Here is a 19,908-nt window from a genome sequence, read left to right as displayed (position 1 = left end):
TAGTGCTGATGGATGACCTTTGACCTCTTGCAGATGAGATCAAATTACAATCATCATTGAAGAAAAAAAAAATATAATTGTAGTTTTTGCTTACCACTGTAATAGGCAGAAATATAAGCGCTGTTGCTGTGCAAAAATGAGACTATTCATGTAACATACACATAATATACCATAAACAGATATGTACATTTTTATCCTCAGTAAGATAGTTTAACCTGCCAGAGATAAACAGACTGTTTTCCTGCTGGGGGGGGGGGGGTCTGTGGACCATTACAACCAGCAGCTGGTCCATATAGATCCCAGTTAGGGAACAAGAAGGAGTCAAACACTGTTAAAATATTTTACTGCATTTGTGCCTTCTTCACTTTGACCTCTCACATCCCTGAGTCAAGCTGTTAGGGACAAATACAGTCCATGTCTCTTCTTCTAGTAGTAGTTATTTTTTTTTTTTTTTTATTTAAACTGAGGTTATTAGGCAGATGTGTTTCAGTGTGGTGACTGGCAAAATTAAGTTGCCAAATATATATATATTTCTTTTTTGTTGTCCAGCTAACAGTCTAAAACTCAAAGATATTGAGTTTGCTGTCATGTATGACAAAGAAAGGCATCATATCCTCACATTTGATAAGATGGAAGCAAGACATGTTTGTGATTTTTACCTTAAAGAAAAGACTCATTAGATCATCAGAATAGTTGTAGACTAATTTTCTGTCTAATCGATTAATCTGCTAATTGCTGCAGCTCTACCCATGACGACAGGCTCACAGCTCCTCTCCCTCCTCACCACTCTCTCTGATCTCGATGCTTTTCTTTTCCACCTGTAGCTGTTTTCATCCTGAAATAACAGATGAGACTTTCTTTTTCTTTTTTTTTTTTTGCACAAAGATTCAGCAGAGACTCAGGTTAAGTTGGAGTGATGAAGAGCAGAGTGGTGTTGAGAGGAAATCTTAATGAGGACAGGATCATTGAACTCGCCCGCACAGATAATGTCTGTCTTCAGAGCTGCATTCATTCTCTTATTTGAAGTAGAAATTTGACCTTGAAGCTGGGAGTCGTTCTCCTTTAGTGTTTCATCAAGAAGATCTCAGCCGGTGATAAACAAGATGCTCCCGCTTGTATTGTGCTCTGTGATGTGCTCTGTGGAGTGTTTTTGCATTAGCTTTGAAAGGGGAGATATAGAATAAACAGAAGGAAGAAGCTATTCATGTTTAAATTAATAGAAAACGATAGTGAGTGGGAAGGTGGATGAAAGGAGAAATGATAATACACGCTCAAAGAAAAAATGAGAATGGAAAGTTACTTTCAGTGCGGTTGTGTTATTGATGATTATTAACATTATGTTTTCATCTGATGATTATTATCTTAAAATATCTGAAAATAGAGAAAATATCCATTGAATTGAATATTCAGTTTGTTATGATAAAAAAAACAGCAAATATTCACATGGTTCATTTAGTAGCTTTACTGGAGCTTTCAATCATATCACATACATTTCACTTTAAGAACTTTTTAAAGGATATTTTTTTACCACCTGGGCTCATCAGCTTAAAGTTCTCCGTCCGAATCTACTGCAGGTAATACACTGACGATGTATAAGTACCTGCCACAACCCCAGATCAAATAACCTGAACTATCACTTTAAGAACACACTGGTTGAGGAGCTTAGACAAAATCCTGGTCATCCTTTAAATACTTAATTAAACTTATTAAGGTAATTGATTGGAAGCTGGTAAAAGACAGTAGATCCGTTATTAAGACTGTGATTGCATTAGTTTTAACACCAAGTGAATGATTTAAAGTCCCATCAGACATGTATGTATTGATGTAGTCATTAAATGTTGTGGGTAAACAGTTTATTTCTCACCAGGTTAACAGCAGCTTATTTTACCTGACAAATAGGTATTTTACAGAAATACAGATTTTTAAATCGTTTATTTTCCAGAGAAAGCGGAAACATGATAGAGGAATTTGCTGCAGATGCAACATGTCGGTCTCAAATCAGAAAAACTGACCAGTCTTAAAAACCGCAGCTCAGGTGGAAACCAAGAGTTATTTTCTTCTTCTTGCTCATTTACATCCCTGTAATGAGAAATCAGGTGTGGAGGTGTGAGTTACCTTCTTTTTTCCCCCTTCTCTCTCTCTCATAGAAATCCATCAGTGTAATAGGCTTAGAGTGCCAAGCATGCAGCACCACTTGTACCAAAACACAGTGTGGAGGCCGCGGTGGGTGGGTGGGTGGGGGGGCACCCTCGGTTTTCATCTTTACCAGTTACTTAAGACCCCTCGGACTTTGACACCAAATCCCTTTAATGGCTTATGTCTGGAATTCAGGCGGCTTACGGCTTGTTTTTGTCTTTTCTACGAGAGGGTGGGATTGTGAGATTCTCTTCTTGTTGCATTAGGGTCAATTTGTGTTTTACATGTTTTAACGTAGTGCGTGTAACTGACGCTGTTATCCAGAGGGGCAGTGAATCAACTATAAACAACAAGCTGCAGTTCCTCATTCACCAACATTGCAAGCAAATAGATGCGAATGAGTCACAACAGTTATCCTCAAACAGTATTCCTCTGTCCTCAGCTGTGAGAGGTTCTCAGGGCCGTTAACCCCACTTTTAAATGTCTGACATAAAATACTAATAACCATATCAAGTCCTATAAAATGTTATTGCGTTTGTCTTTCTTTACTTCACTATTGACAACATCGATTTAGCTCTTAATTTATTTGTTTTGAGGTTTTGCTCGTTTCTTTTGTGCTTTAATTAAAAAAAACAAAAAAAACAAAAAAACACCCACATTATTCTGCAGGTTTTTGTGTTTGTCTAATGAAAAAAGAAACAAAGACCTCGTAGGAAAAATATGTGCAAATTTTCTAAATGAGGTAAGGACGTGTCATGATATCAGAGTTTAAATTCTCAGTTAGATTTATTCGTCTTGCCCTGCTACTACGTGCTAGCTGCCTGAAGCATCTTTGCACTGGCTGCATTGGTGGTTCAATGATAAAATTCAATTAAAAATTAAAATAAAATATAAAAAAACAAAAAAAGTTTGGCTGATATTTTGATTGCGATATGAGTCATGATTTCAGCAGGAATGGTAATTTTTGCATTTCAATTTGCCTGAAAATATATAAAAATGATGATGATGTGATTTTTCTTGTGGCCTGTACCAAACAAACATGTTCCTTTTTTACATCTGGAGAATATGTAAGACTCAAATCAGTATATTACAATAGAAACTGGACAAACTGCACAACCACTTAATTTTTTATTTCTATATTGCACATACATTTTCCCTTTGCGCTTCTATGTCAAATTTGAATTTCCTCTAGGGGAGGGGGATCAAGAAATTTGAGATCTTATCTTAGGTTGGGGTCACTGAACTAGTGCTTTGATTTGTGAGGTATTTATTTATCCCCGTTTGCAAAGCGGCTCCTGTGATGGAGCCTCAGCTACCTGTGTTTTCACGTTTGGTTATAGTGATCATACGTGTGCTGTGTTTTGCTGTGTGTGTTGCTGCTCATTGCTTATATCAGTCAAGATGTTAGTAATAAACAATTGCTGCTCATTTCTGTTTTGCGTCATTGTAAATTGAACATCTTTGGGTAAAACGAGACATTTGAAGACGTCGCTTTGAGCTCTGGGAGACAGAACTGAACATTTTTCACTAATTTGTGACCTTTTATAAACCGAAAGTGGTTGATTCATTGAAAGTGAAAACAATAGCTAGCTGCTTCCCAAAAGGTGCTGCAGCTGTGTTGCACACAGTATTTCATCGGCTGTATCGGCCTCCACTTATTTGACACTTATATGGCAGGTGGAATGAAGACCTCTCCTCCTCTGGTCGTTTTACACTTAGACACTTAGAGGAAGTGAGAAGGAAGAAAGCCTTACCAAACAAAGTCCTTAAAAAACAACACACACACACACACATTCCTGAAACACAGAACGTGAAGGACCGAGCAGCGCACAGACTCACCAGCCAAAGGCCTGATTCATCTGAAATCCCTTTCACTGCTTGCCAAGGTGCACGGGGTCAAAGTGCAGCGTGAGGCCCTGCAAACTGTTAACTAGGACCTGAACAGAGGCCGGCTCAGCCACAGCTGCAGCCTGGTGTTTAATACATAACCAACCATCTTATAACTTATTTATCTGTGGCAGCTCACAATTCAGACAGAGGCAGTAATGTGCACTGGTTTGTTCTTGTGTGGTTAAATAATACAAGAATTAAAGCTTCTCTGCAGGTTGAACATTTCTTCTATTAATTTAACCTGTTGCAATGATATTTTTGTTTGTTCTAGTAAATTAACAGCAGTTTAGAGGATGTTTGGAAATGAGCAGAAGTTCATCAGTCATCTTTTCATCATTGTTAACTTAAAGTACTTCAAAAAACCTATTTAACATTGTAAAATTTGCATATTAACACATAATAAATGGTTTATAACACACTTTAATGGTAGTTGTAAGCAGATATAAGTGTTTACTAATGTATTTGTAGACAACTGTAACTCCTGTGGACACCCATAGTAAAAGGCTACTGTATAAACAGATAAAAAGTTAACAAACATTAACAAACACTTATTATAGCTGCTTACAACTACGTTACAGTGTGTTTTAACCCGTTTGTTAATTTTTTATGCACTGCCTGTATGCATAAGTTGATCAAAATAAAATAGGTGTTAATGATAATTAATTAATTAATCAGTTTAGGTAATTTATCAAAGAAGAATGTCAGAAATGTGTAATGTAGCTGCTTCTCCAGTGTAAATAAACTGACTTTTAGCTCCTATTCAGACGACACAAGCACCAGATCATCTTTTATTCAGTTTTGAGCTGCATGTTTACAATACACATTTTAGATCTTGGTGGTTTTTAAATAAATATTTTATGCGGATGAAGGATTGTAGTCACTGGACGTCTGGATCCGAGCAAACATTGGCGGCAGCTCGACTCCCAGCCTCGCCGACACGCCATGTGTCCACGGAAACAGAGTTGGAGAATCACTGATGTTTAACATGAAATTTCTTTATTCAGTGTTTTACCAGATTTAGTCGCCTGGTCTGTTTGTTTTGGAGAGGAGGAGAACCTCTTGATAATTCAGCTCCTGAACGAAGACAACAACTCCCATGATCCCAAACTCTGTCTCTTGTTGTCGTTTTGATTAAAAGCTCCCTAGTGGCAGAAATCCACATACGGTGGGTTATTGTAGTTTTATCTTTCCCTCCCATATCTCCTCACCGCTGGTGTTTCAGGTGATTGCTGGTTGTTGTTGTCTTCTGTTTGTTTTGCATCAAAGTGTCGGCAAAATCTTTTTCTGCCCGTTCAGCCTCAAAAACATGTTCATCTTTGGTATTTACAGGAGCTTTGAATTTCCTGCTGTAGTCATGTGAAAACCCTCCCAGTGCAGGCTGGCTTTCAGGAATGAAGAAAGACAGCCGCCTTATTTTGACACTGACAGCTTTTGCGTGTGTGTGTGTGTCTGTGTGTGTGTCTGTGTGTGTGTCTGTGTGTGTGTCTGTGTGTGTGTGTGTGTGTGTGTGTGTGTGTGTGTGTGTGTGTGTGTGTGTGTGTGTGTGTGTGTGTGTGCATGTGCATGTGCATGTATCCTGCCCAGGGCCCTCGGAGGAACAGTCACAGATATCCGATGTTCTTTATTTGAATAGCTAATGTAGCTGTACAGGACATCCAGATTCCAGATTCCAGATTGTAGTGCTGATTTCTTTTTGAAACACTCAAAACAAAACAAAACCTCTTTCTATTCTGTCCTGGGGTGACCTCTTTTTTTATTTGCCACTTTTTATTTCTCTGAAATCTTGATAAAGTATTACAAGAAAGAAAACAACCTATTTTTAAATTATTGACACATTCTGACTCAGTTATCCAGTCCCATGTGTTACACTTCCTGTGTTGATCCATAAGAACTATCTCGTTTTACATCTTCTCTCTCAGGCTTCTCTCTGGAGCTCTAGTAACAACAAGTTGGTGAGCCAATCAGAAGAGAGGAGGCTGTGAGCTCTGATTGGCTGACTGTTTTCTGAGTGATCCAATAAAAATATAGCAGATTTCAGGTAAAAACACTCAGAGAAACCAAATCCGGCAAGTGTTGGATGGTGGATTCAGGTGGGTGGAGCTTGGGGAATGGCTGAGAGTTTTGACTGCTTTGTTGTGACATCACAAAGTCCCGACGGCTGGTTTTAAGGCTCAATTTCTGAATACAGGCTGTGTTCATTTCTCTGTGGACTGAGTGCTTTGATACTTTCACAGTATTAATATAGAACCTAGATCTGATCTATAATCAATAAAGACATGGACATCTAGCTTCATACAATATGGGACCTTTAATATGTAGCCACTCAGCCATATTAAGGTTCCTGCACACATTCAGGACTATAACAAGAAGAACTGAACTGAAAGGGGAACAGAAGAGGGAAAAGAGAGATGTTTTCATAGAAAGGCATGAGCCTCTGTGGCCCTTGTAAATTCTTCAGAGTGCTATATCATCTATCCACCCTTGCAGTGACGCATTGAATGCATATCGTCAGGTGAAAGGAATGTTATCTGTCAGATAACACGCCGTCATTGGTATGAGAAGTCTGATGTGCAGAGGCAGATTTCTGCGGTCATTCCCCTTTTTTATTTTATGATGAATTCACAGTTTATTTTTCAATGCTTTGTTTAGGGAGTGTTTACGTCTGTCATTGTTTCACTGTCGGACTTTGAGCGGCTCTGAAATGTAGTTTGAAGCCTCATAACTGGCCTTGAGGAATGTATACGCCGCTCTGAATGAGCGTTTCTCTGACTCACCGTTCAGCTATGCAGCCCGCCTCCCTGTGTATTTGCACTCTGCCGCACACTTTGTCAGTTTGCATTAGAGCGCCGGGGCCTGGCCAGGCTGTTTACCTTGGTATGTGAAACCTGTGGAGGTGTGTGTGTGTGTGTGTGTATTCTGCTGCCTCGGCTGACATTGGCTTTTAAAAGCCGATATGGAATCAGAATTTAATATTCTGCAAATCAATTTTTGATGCCAGAACATCACAAGAGTTCAGTGTTTTCCTCACAGAGCCTCAGATAAGCTTCTTAAAAAACGTGCAGACCAACATGTGACGCTGAAACTCACTCACCAACCAACTGTCCAAAACCCATTCTAATTTTTTGATGTTTAAAATGACAAAAAGAAGCAAATCTTTCAATTTAAGAAGCTGGCGTCAGAGACTGAAAAATGATTAAACAGTTAATCTTTTATCAAAAAAGTTCTCTATAGATTGATGTGATAATCAATTATTTGTTTTATTTGAAGTGTCGATCTATCAGAAGATATAAAAACCATCTCAGTGTAGTTTTACATCTCCTCTCTCAGGCTTCTCTCTGGAGCTCTAGTAACAACAGGTCAGTGAGCCAATCAGAAGAGAGGAGGCTCTGAGCCTCTCTTCTGATTGGCTGACTGTTAGACTGACTATATAGAATATTTCAGGTAAAACACTCAGAGAAACCAAATCCTGCAAGGTTTGGATGGTGTGCCCTGGTGGGCGGGGCTTGGTGACTGCTTTGTTGTGACATCACAAAGTTCCAGAAGTCCTGACGGCTGGTTTTAATACTCACAGGAGTCTGACAGAAATATTAGTGAACACTGAAGCTTTGCCAAAGACAATTAACCAAACATGTAACTCCACCTCGAGTTAGTCAGTGAATGTTTTTTAATTGGCCTTTTCCTGTATCCTAAGATGACACTGCAATGAAAGGATTAAAAACACAAACCTGGAATATTTAACCAATCAGACTGGTTTTTATTAAACGAGCTACATACTTGCATCAGATTATCTGGATTCAAGTTGACACAGTGATGTGTGTGTGTGGACTGGGAAATTAGAGGCACATAGTAAAGTGCTGTGGTATAAAAAGTGTTATATAAATGGAGTTAATTTAGTGCATTACTCTACGTCTATGTCTGGTTTATAAGAGCATGACTGGAAGTGGAATTAGGTGTTTATTTTTGTCCAACTGTCAAAATAAACGTGGATTACATTTACTGGACTGCCAGATCCAAACTCTGGCAGCTATTGAGTAGTTATTTGTTCTGTTAAACATCAGAAAATAGTGAAAAATTAACTTAATCAGCCCAAAGTGATGTCTCCAAATTCTCTGTTTTGGTTGGCCAATAGTCCAAAACAAAAATATATTCAGTGGGCTGTAATGTAAGACTGGGAAAAGAAGTTGGAAGTTGTTTATAAAAGCCATTGTTATTCAGAAGTAATCCTTAATAAGATCAGTTATATTCCTGAAATGAAAACACTGCATGAAGTTTACTGGCAACTACCAGACACTTAGAAAGGTAGAACGTATTCTTGCGTGTTGCTCAATTCATGATTGACGTTTGGACGTGAACGTTTTTACCAAATCTGAAGAAACTCCCTCAAGGTGTGTTTTGTGAGGTCACCTTGACCTTTGACCTTTTAGCCACCACAGTCTAATCAGTTCGTCCTTGACTCCAATTGAACGTTTGTACCAACTTTGAAGAAGTTCCGTCAAGAGATATCGTGTCCAAGAGAATGAGATGGACGGACAACGCGAAAACTTCCGGCTCTGGCTGTTTTCTGAATGTTATACCTTCATCAGACAGTGGCACCTTCCAGCCGGCGAGGACGTGACCCAGGGAGGGAGTTGCTGCTCAGGGCGTTTGTGCTCATGTGGTTTGCACATCAGGTCGTCGCGGTTTTTGTCCACACTACCTGTTTGCAGCATGCGGTGGGGGGGGGGGGGGCTCCCACAGCCACCCGCAGGCAGTTTGAGTACAAAAGCACTGAAGCATGTGAGAAGCGCCACAAGTGGCTATTAAATGACTTGACAGTGAAATGGAGGTTGGGCCGCCGCCGTCGCCGCCAGCTGGTCCTCCGCTGCGAGGGAAAACTGTGACAGAGAGCGACGAGTTGAGGTCAGCGACTCCCCTCGGCCCGGCGATTAGAGGACAGGATTTAGTGGGTGAGCGGAGAGAGAGGAATCAAATAATGGGATGTGGATGCCCGGGCCAGCCAACCAGCCGGCTTTTTCTGGGATCAGCGGTTGGCAGAAACCTCCCCGTCTTTCCTGAATCTAAATTTAGAGCAGAGCCGAGGGGATCTTCTCCGGGCCCCTTTCATTATTCATCAGCTGAAAAAGGACCCAGTTGAGTTTCTCTGCTCAGCAGCGAGCCGCCGCTTCTGTGTTTGTGTGTATCTGCAGTCACGAAACACAAGAGGCAGCGGCAGAGTCTCGCTTTGTTACTCTCCTGTTTGTTGTCCGACTGGTGGTTTTCCTTACTTTTGTTTGTTTGTTTCTCCCATGTGACACTGCAGACGCTGCGGAGAAAACCTGCGGGGGGATGATGTGTGTAACTGCTCTATTCTGACATTTGTTTACTCGGCTGTCGGGTGACGTCTCGGTGGAAATTTAAAAAGAAAATTAAAAATTGGGAGTTTCATTTACCAACCTCATTTTAATTAGGAATCGGTTCTGATTGGTTCCATTTTGGATCTGGATCCATTAAGTCCCACAGCCAGTGAATCCCTCATGTTCATGTGATCATTCATTCATGTTCTCTGTTTACTCTACTACTACTACTGCTACTCACTGACACTACAGGCAGCTAAAAAAGAAAGAGACTCAGACGTGTTGATAACAACAAACATGGTGGACCGGCCCCCGAAACTTCTGGGGAATGCAATATTTACAGAAGGGTACTAATGACTGGGGGGGGGGGGGGGCAAGTTCTTTGTTTAAATATTTATCTACTGTCAAACATGTTAAAGTAAGAACTCGTGTTGAAGGTAGAGCGTTGGGCTTACCGCCAGTGTTACGCTGCATTTTGTAAATATGTTTGTGAAAATGTTTGATAAAGTAGAATAATTATCATTTTCACTGTGTTTTAGCACAGCCCCCCATTAGACACTAGTTAATTACAGTAGTTTATGTTAGTCAGTGTCAGTTTGTCTGATATTTGGTTCATAAATCACAATTAAAATGATTGATTATGTTTCTTAACGTTGATCAGAAGAAGCTAGATTCTTAAATATCATGTTGTCCAAAAATTTTGAAAGTACTGAAAAAGATTTGATTCGAAAGGATTTGATTAAAAAAACGATTGAACCCTTATTTTTGAAGTATTTGAGAAGTTTGAGCCTGAACCTGCTCGTCGTATCATACGAGTTAGAGAAACTATAAAAGCAAACTGTTAGCTGAGACATCAAGTGTTTCTGGTGTATTAGTGAGTGTGTAAGGAAGAAAAGATGTGATCTGGATCGTATCAGTTTTATGCAGCAAGCTGTTTCAGCCCTGATGAATATTAATTACCAGGAGACGTATAAGTATAAATTCCTGAAGTCGTCTCGCTCATTCTCTTCATTTCATGGTGATTTTTCTCTGCTGGTGCATTTAAAAAACTAAACAACAACATCACTAACCATCTAGGTAGGATTCAAATCTTGGAGTCCTCTGAAAACACTCGGGCTCAGTTACATCAAAACAAAATGAGAGAGAGTTTGATTTCACCCTCACGGCTGCAGCGCGCTCGGTCGCAGTAACGCCGCTGCAGGGCCGAGGGGTTGCCCCAGAAACCTCCAGGCGATGCGTCAGCGCTGCTTGTGGAATGCCACGGGCCGGTTTCCTCCTATTGTGGCCGGCCAGAGAGAGCCCCCCCCCCACCCCCACCCCCTCTTTTCTGCTTATCCCCCCTCTGAGGTGAATAGAGGACTCAGTAAAACACCAGGCCACCCACCCCCACTCCCCCACCCCTCCCACACTCACCCAGCCTCCTCCTCCTGGAGCAGCTTTCAGACTAACACAGTGAGCCGGGATAAATCCATCTTTTAGTCTGGTCATTACTCAGACCTGCTTCTGACCAGGCTTCAATGTGGGTCACGCCCTGTTTGCCTTTGTTATAGACACATGACCACGGGTTTACTAGTGTTATTACACAGTTATTACATGTTGTAGATGTTGGAGGTGACCTACAGACTTTCAGAAAATGAACATTTTAACAAATTTTTATCTCTTCATCCTGTTGAATCTCAGTGTAAACACCAAACAAATATACAGATAGTATAGAACCTGCTTTTATTGGCTGATAGTGGCTCTCTGAGCGCTACAGAACCAACTAGAGATCAACACCTGACAGCAGCCTGGTAAAAAACTGGTTTAACATCTTCATTAATTATCACGTGTCACATTCTTTACCTATTATACCTCATCAATGTTTGTTTACATGGTGTTTCTCTCTCTTTCTCTCACACACACACACACACACACACACACCTTAAATACTTAAATAAACCTGAGAGGTTGTGGGAGTGTGCAGCGGCTTCAAATACCAGCGCCACTTCGAATGAACTCGTTTCTATGACTCTGTGGTTACAACAGTTTCACATTCCTGTAATTTCCTTTTAGGAAATCTTCATTTCTTTTCTACATGTACTGTTTCCTTTACAGAATCAATAATTGTCTGTAAGCTGCACAAGCATAAGTCACCACTACACAGATAAATAAATGTTGTGATTGTAGTTGAGATGATTTCTGTCACTGAATCTGTTTTTGCTTCTGTTTCCTTCAGGCAGACGAAGCCTCTGACGTTTGCTGACTGCATCGGGGATGAGCTGCCGGTCGGCTGGGAGGAGGCGTACGACCCCGTCATCGGAGCGTACTATGTTGACCACAACACCAGTGAGTTCGCTGTCGGCTCTTCTTGCCGCCGCCTGTTGTGTGAAGATAGCTCCTGTGCCTCGGCTCAGATACGTGCTGTGTTATGCTTGAAGCTGTGAACCCTCCTCCTTCTCTTCATCCAGAGAGCACCCAGCTGGAGGACCCGCGGGCTCAGTGGCAGCGGGAGCAGGAGGCCATGCTGCGGGACTACCTGGCCGTGGCCCGGGACGCCCTCAGCGCTCAGAAGGAGATCTACCAGGTGAAGGAGCAGAGGCTGCGACTGGCGCAGCAGGAGTACCGGCAGCTCAACGACGCGTGGAGGGACAAGTCCACGTCGCAGACCAGCTGTGAGTAACGTGGAGAGACCGAGGGAGGAGAAACGCCGCACATGGTGGAGCACCGTTTATTTTGCACTTAGTGAAGTGGAGCTAGCAAACAGAAAAACAAGATAGGAAGCTCTGCTTGGACAAACAGGTGCTCCTGATGCTCTGCTGAGCAAATACAGAGGAAACGGATTCCCCCGGAAAAAATAAAGACGGGTAGCATCATCGAGGTAGAAAAGTTAATCATCACGCAATTAAAAACCCGAATCGACCACACCTGGTCTTCCTCAGGGTCAAACAATTACACACACACACACACACACACACACACACACACATACACACACACACACACACACACACACACATAAAAGTGATTAATTAAAGCACAAACTTCAATTACACATAGAAGAACTTTCTCTGCCACATCCGGCTCCCTCATTACACCTGTCATCACTCAATGAATGAAAACTACAGTATGTCAATGTTTTTTTCTGTTTATATATATATATATACAGAAAAACAGAAAAAAATTATGCAACTAAAAGTTACAAAAAAAGGAAAAATATATATAGTTTTTCACTTTTTTGTTATTTAAAAAAATATAGTTAAAATAATTATAAAAGTATTAATGGAAAGCTTAGAGAGAGAAAATCTGATAAAATGAAAAACAATATGAAGGAACTATATACATTAATATAAAGGGTAAACAAAAATAAAAACAAATAAAAAGTTAAAATAAAAATAAGATTAGATAACAACATTATACTGTATGACCTCATGTGGAGGGAAAAGCACGAGGACCAGATGATCAGTAGCAGACGTGTTATGTCGGTGAAAATAGTTTGAAGTTTGCTGAATATTGAGGCAGAATTTGGAACCGCTTCGACTGCGCCGACCTTTGACCTTTTGGAGGAAGGAAAGAAAGAAGATGGGAAGGGGAAGAAAAGCTTTGGAGGTTTTTGTTGTTGGTTTTCAGACATGTACAGGAGAGGGGAAAAATGGTGCTTAACCTCAGAGCAATATTCACATTTCTCCTGTTGTCCCTCACAAAAACATGTGAAATAACCGAAGGAGAAAAGGATATAAGGTTCAGCTTTTTATCGCCTCTTTTTTCTCTTTCCTATCCTGCAGTGAATTCCAGATCCTCCTCCTCCAGCAAGTACGACCCAGACATCCTGAAGGCAGAGATCGCCACGGCCAAAAGTCGGGTAAGAGCCTCTGCTTCCTCTTTCTACCACATCACCCGTTTTTCATGCTCGGATCGGCCGTACAGTCTGGCTGATACCTGATCTACTTAACATGACTGGTCTTTTCAGAGCTGCAGCTGGATTAAGCCTTAACCTGTATTAACCTGTATGTTTGTCCATTAGCAAATGAATCATTTAATGAATAATATCGGGCTAAAACTCCAAAGATATTCAGTTTGCAATGATACGAAACAGAAGAAAGCTCCTTATCCTTAGATTTGAGAATCAGACAAGGCGAACGACGAATGACTGAATGATTAATAGATGATTAAAACGGTTGTTTTAGTTCTATTTCTAATAAGAAGAACTTTAAATACTCGCGTAAACAGGTGTCACTCATTTTGACAAACCCCACAGATTTATTATCTGACTCAGGAACTGTATATTGATGAGATGTTTTTAAAGATGTACGTCTTCAGTTGGAACTAGTGAGCTTATATCTGAGATCACAAACTGTCGGACGGACACGTTTTTGTCTTTTCATGGGTGTCAACAAAAATAAAGTATTTCAAACTGATTTTCTCTTCCTCCCTCTGGTCTTTGTGTCTCAGGTGAACAAGCTGAAGCGGGACCTGGCCTGTATGAAGCAGGAGCTGCAGTATAAAGAACAAGGCTTTGAGACGCTCAAAGAGTAAGTGCTGCGTCCTGACGTCCCACCGTCCCACCTGTCTTTGTCCGTGGGGGGGTGTTTGTGATTCATATGTGCTCTCATATTCACCTCTGGAAGCTTTTCCGGTCCAGGCTCCTCCAGCTTCAGTCCTGGCTGAAGGGCGTATTGACAGGTGTATTTGTTGACTCGATCCCGGCGCTTTAGGCTAGCAGCAGCGCTCCGGGTTTAATCTGACGCTCAGAGTCTGACTTGAATAGTAAGTGTGAGTGTGACCTTCCCTCGGTCTCCACAGCTTCTCCCTCTGCCCGCAAAACACCTTCCACTTCAGTTCACTGCCGAGAACTGTGAAGTGTGTGACTCCTCAGACATCTCCTAAAGGTTAATGTAGTAAAATGTTCTATTTCTTAATTAGGAATTAGATGTGGACGATATCCAAAATGTCATATCTTGATGCAGTCCAGCCCAAATATTACAAATAAGTATGATGTTATCTGCTTTTTTTGTGCAAACGGTGCGACACTGCATAAAAAAAAATATCACAAAAATTAATACATAAGGCGGGAAATATCTCAATATTCGATATTATTGAATATCGGCCCCAGCCTTTTAGGAATGAGCTTTTTTAGAGGTAAAACATTCAGCTCAGAAAGTCAGAGCTACTTATTTTCTTATTTTCTTTTTCAGTCTGTTGATTTTTAAAGAATAAATAAATAGTTTAGTTGATTTAAATAGAAATTATAGTAAAAAGTGGCAAATAAAATGCATCATTTAATGTTCATTTTATGTCAGTATGCAACTAGCGATTATTTTCATTATTGATTAATCTGACACTTATTTTCTTAAATAATCAGCAAGATATTGACAAATGTCTGTCACATTTTCCCAGAGTCTAAAATGAGTGAATCTTTATGAAAATGCACATAAACGGGGCTCCAGGGGCGAGACGTCGACTTCTGTTTTTGTTTTTATTTTATGTCTGTTTTTAATCTTACACTTTACTCAGGAGAATTTCAAACCTGAGCTTTGACCACGACGCCAACTTTTCCTTTCTTTGTGTGTAAAATCTCATGTTCTCACAGTCCAGGTGACGTGGAAAGACTTTAGCTGAAACGTGGGACTCGTGTAAAGGAATATAGTGTGCGTGGCGGCGGCGTGAAGAGACACTACATGTGGATACATTTCTCCTACTCGTAGATAAGATTGAACTAAGATGTCAGCTATAAAGTCTTTAAAGCTCTTATCTGTCATTTGTCTTATCCTGATCATTTATCTATGATCACAGTAGAGATGAAGGAGTTAAGACTTCCACCTCTGCCGCTCGCCCGTGGTTGGAATTTGCCCCGTTCAGCGGCATGTGGTCAGAAACCAACACGTTAACGTGAAAGCGCTGCCTGAGCCGGTGCGAATCGCGCAGTAAACGGCTGTTATCGCCGCAGTTATTGCTTCAGCACTATCACACATTCCATCCCGTCATTAAACACTAACACCTCCATAAACGCAGCGATGAAAACAACAGCTCAGGAATGTGGATCTGAGAGGAAACACCCCGTCTACCTGACCTACTTCTACACCTCACAACATGAGGAGAGTGTCAGTCGGGAAACGCTCGTCTGAAAAGGGACTCGCTCCTCTAATTGTTGTTTATCTCAAACGGAGGCTGTTGCTGTATTTTTGAAACTCAACACGTTGGAGAGCGGACGCGCCGCCCGGGCCGTCGGCGGACGCTGAATTGAACAGGAATGTCCGGTCTGTTTGTCTTGCCTCACGCAGCACAGTGAGAGTGTCAGGAGGATTAAAGAGTAGCTGAGGCAGAGCGGTCGGACGGCATTCCTCCGTGACTTTCCTCTCCTGTTACAGTCATCAGACGCCATTCAGCGACCAATCGCTGTTTGCAGGAATACGAATAGGCTTAAGACAGGAATGCAGCCGCGCACTCGGCTCCCGATAAGATTTCACAAAATACTGGAGCAGAGGAAAGTGTTTCATGATGTTTTCTTCATATACAGAACAGTGTTGATACACTGTGTGGCCAAAAGTGTGCGGACACCCCTTAATATACAGTATACTGAAGTTTTGTCTGGGTCGCTGATTACATGAGTTAAAATGCAGGGGGAAAGTTAATGGGAGTAAATATTACTACCAGAGGTAATAGTTGTTTAATTAATACCGGTGGCCGTGTACCATGAAGGCTCACTCCTAGTCCAACCATCTCCTCTCTCTCTCTCTCTCTCTCTCTCCTCTCTCTCTCTCTCTCTCACTCTCACTGTGACGATAATAAAGTGACGATAATGAAGGCAAAAAAGTAATAATTTAAATTTCTAACCTGCACTGTGAACGAGGGTCATAGAGTGTGGAAGTCAAGGGAATTCACCAGGCAGGGAGGGTCTAACAGAAGAAGCTATCAAGCTGCATCATGGGAAGTGCAGTCCCTGCTGTTTTTGGAGCGAAACCTCAGGATATCTCGTCCTCTTGAAAGTGCAGTACTGAATCAGCGCAGAAGCTTGTTTTAAGAAATTAATATTGATCAAAATATCGTTATCTTATTTCTTCGTTATCAGGCTCAAAAATCTACTATCAGCTGGGCTTCAGTGTCCTCATACCTTTGGCCGTGTGCGCGGCACGTTGCGACACTTAAAATATGTCAGGGATAAACAAGAGCACAGTGAAGGGCTCAGCAGCAAGTGATGGTCGGGAAGAAAGACAAAGTTTGTATTGATGTGTTAATTTGAGAAAGTACTTTCAGGTCGAAGGTCACGGTGCATCCACAGGTGGAGGAGCAGGCCGTGGTTGTCAAGATAAAAGCTGCACCTGTGTTACAGTAGTTAATTAAACACCATCTCCCTCTCTGTGTTGTAGTAAAATGATCATTGTGATTTCAATTATTAAAAAAGTTCACAAACGGCGTTTTCACTCAACATAAGTCGATGTTTGAGAAGGACTTAGAGAGGATTATTTGTTCTCTCTGCCTGTTACAGACAAGTGCCTCCCTCCCTCCCTCCCTCCCTCACTTCCTCATTCTCTCTGTACCTTGTTTTCTCTCTCTCTGTCAGAACCGCCCTCCCCCTCTCCCCTCTCTGAAGAATGTGGAAGGACCTGTTATTCAGATGCATGCATGACTTGCTGATGACAGGGTTTACATAGCTGCTGCTGCCTCTCATGGCTGTTTCCTGCAGCGTCTCCCTGTAGCCCAGTCCCCCCAGTCCTCCCAGTCCCCCCAGTCCCCCCAGTCCTCCCAGTCCCCCCAGTCCTCCCAGTCCCCCCAGTCCCCCCAGTCCCCCCAGTCCTCCCAGTCCTCCCAGTCCCCCCAGTTCCCCCAGTTCCCCCAGTCCCCCCAGTCCCCCCAGTCCCCCCAGTAAAATTCTTCAAATAAGAAATATAACTAAAATAATAACTAATAATTATGAATAAAAAATAAAAGAATAAGAAAATGCAGATCGCAATATCCCGAGCAGAAGGTGAACAAAAGCCAAAAATGTTTGATTTATTATAAGATCAAACGCACATTTTTTAAAAATGTGGCTAAACTCGTAATTTATTCAACATATTTTTCCTTTTTCTGTTAAAATGAATGAAATTTGTCATTTAATTGTTGTTTATTTTCTACCTGCGAACACTCAAATCACAAATTTATGCTCGTTAACCAGCGACAGGCGACACACAAGCTGGATTCTGTCACGCTCTGGCTGACCACGTCAGTGTTGTAGTCCATATTGAGTCCCGAGTCCCCAGTGTTCGGGTCCAAGTCCGAGTCAAGTCCCTACTACTTGAGTTTGAGTCCTAGTCATAAAGGTTGAGTCTGAGTCGACATACAGATAAAACAGGTGACGCGGCTGTGCACACATGCACAAATGAGTCGAACAAAAACTTGACAGTGCAGCATTAACAACATCCTAATCAACCAGACAGTATTTCCTCAAATCAGTAAAAGTTTAAGCGGGTGCCATCTCTTGGCTCCTGACAGTCTTCACTCCCGGGTATGAGCAGTCACAAAGTTTTGAGGTTCTTCTCTCTCCGCTGACAGTTTGGTTCCACAGAGCAGTTTGGAAAATATGTGCGAGGACAGACAGTGAGTAACGCTGCTCCACTATCTGCTGTGGGAGCCTGCGATGTGACTGCTGCTAGAACGCTGTGGTTGCAGTGAGTCAGAGTTGCTGTTTGTGGACCACGTACCACTCAGACAAAAAGCAGCTAATTTAAAGTCATTCGATCTTTTGGAACTGAGGATTTTTTCCAGGGTCTGTCCGGCGCAGCAGCGACTGATGTGGTCTAAAACATTTTGATAGGATGTTTGACTAAACTGGCATCTGTCCTCTGTCTGTCTCTTGTCTGATTCTGACCTCCAGGATCGACCAGAAGGTGTCCAACAGCCCGTATGGCTTCAAGCTGCAGGAGGCGCAGGCCATCCTCAGTGAGGTCCGCTCCATCCGAGACGCCATCAGCTCGGGGGAGAAGGAGAAACAGGAGCTCATGCAGGTAAATTGTGATATTTCATGGAGGAAACATTGATGAACATTATGTAACTTTTAATCCCAGAGAATAAGCAAACTGAAGATGAATTTACTCATCATGGGGGTGTATTACTCAACCTGAGTCATCTGTGGCTCCGGACGAGCTTTGTCAATAACCCTGATGATGTCATAGTGATGCTATCAGGGTTACCTAGGCTCTAAGTTGCATTTTGGGGTATGTATGAAGAGAGTCTCTCTTCTGATTGGCGGCTGGTTTTAAGGCTCAGTTTCTGAATACAGGCTGTGTGCATTTCTCTGTGGACTGAGGCTTTGATACTTTTACAGTATTAATATAGAAGCTAGACCTGATCTATAATCACACTACACATGGACACAGACCTTTAGACATTGTGGGACCTTTAAAACTGATGGAGCACCACTTTAAGACCCACAAGCAGCTCATTTAGTCTAGTTTATAGCATGAACGCTTCTAATCCCTCATCTCGATTATCTACACCTCCAGCTGGAGAGAAGATCTAAATCTGTTGCACATTTAAAAGCTGAGCATTGTTTAAAAGCTGCCGGAGGCGGCAGGATGTCGAGTCGATCAGCTCCTGTAACAACTCCTCGACAAAACAAAAGAAGAAGGAAAGAGGAGACAGATGATCCACATACAAACACCTGACACCGAGAGCCACGTGGATCATGTCAGAAATCACAGCGAGGCCTCGTCATCACGTTCAGTTTCACAAACAAACAGAGGGATTAAATGTCGCTGTAGCTGGGGAAAAATTTTGTTTTATTTTGAAAGCAGAAGGAATGAAATAGCTTTTCTTCTTCTTTGGCCGAAGAAGGGATTCAGCAGCTACCAGGCTGGAGGAAAGGACCACACATCACATCAGTCGACCCTGGAGGAAGGTTCATTGTGTTCAGGTCCTGACCGACTTTGATTTGTTCCTGCCCCTGGGGGAAACGTGATGTGTAGTTTTCCTTCTAAGTTTTATTTAACGGGTAGAAAATCATCTTTAAAGAGACAGAGTGAAATGTGCCAAAAACCCAAACTCACCTCGGGAGGAACAAAGGAAATGAACCCCTGAAGGGACTGACTTTGCAGCGAGGGACAGTGCAGCGTTCGTCTCATGAGGCCGTGGAAAGAAGTGTTTGTTTTTTTTTGCTGAAGAGAAAGAATAAGAAATGAGCAAGAGGAGGCAGCTGACTCTCAGGAGAGTGTGTACACGATTTGAAACTCTTCATATCGCTGTGAGGAAGGAAGAAAAAGAAAAGTGATTCAGTGGCTCAGTGAAAGTAAGGCAGGTGGTGTTTTAGTGTGGCGCCTCAGTCATCGTGATGACAGCCTGTCGAGGAGGAGGAGGAGGAGGAGGAAGGGCGGCGTGCTGGTGAGAATCGGTTTGAGATGAGTTTTCTGCAAAGTGAGAACAATTTGGCTGATGGCAGGAACATTTTTCATCTACAGTGTAATTTCCTTTGTAGCTCATGTGGTTTAAACTCCGAGCAGAGAAGGGTGAGTTCAGAGCTGCGTGTGTCTTTACTGGCGTCAGAGCCGACGATGATCCGAGACGCCGTCGATCTGAATTTGACTTGAAGGCTGTTTAT

At 42.0% G+C, this 19,908-nt stretch overlaps 1 protein-coding gene across 2 annotated transcripts in view; it reads left to right on the top strand.

Annotated features, from left to right (window-relative positions):
• The window catches only part of wwc1 (WW and C2 domain containing 1), a 43,136-nt gene that overhangs the window by 1,139 nt on the left and 22,089 nt on the right, over window positions 1–19,908 (top strand). For both annotated transcript variants that reach the window (XM_056397869.1, XM_056397870.1), the window contains exons 2-6: window positions 11,575–11,684; window positions 11,807–12,010; window positions 13,121–13,197; window positions 13,788–13,867; window positions 18,190–18,319. In XM_056397869.1, the coding sequence (XP_056253844.1) occupies window positions 11,575–11,684; window positions 11,807–12,010; window positions 13,121–13,197; window positions 13,788–13,867; window positions 18,190–18,319 (601 nt within the window). The remainder of the gene's footprint in view (window positions 1–11,574; window positions 11,685–11,806; window positions 12,011–13,120; window positions 13,198–13,787; window positions 13,868–18,189; window positions 18,320–19,908) is intronic.

The sequence above is a fragment of the Seriola aureovittata genome, chromosome 15 (genome assembly GCF_021018895.1).
Source record: "Seriola aureovittata isolate HTS-2021-v1 ecotype China chromosome 15, ASM2101889v1, whole genome shotgun sequence".
Classification (NCBI taxonomy): domain Eukaryota; kingdom Metazoa; phylum Chordata; class Actinopteri; order Carangiformes; family Carangidae; genus Seriola; species Seriola aureovittata.
The sequence above is the reverse complement of the archived record's forward strand: the minus strand, read 5'-3'. Positions and strand labels throughout refer to the sequence as shown.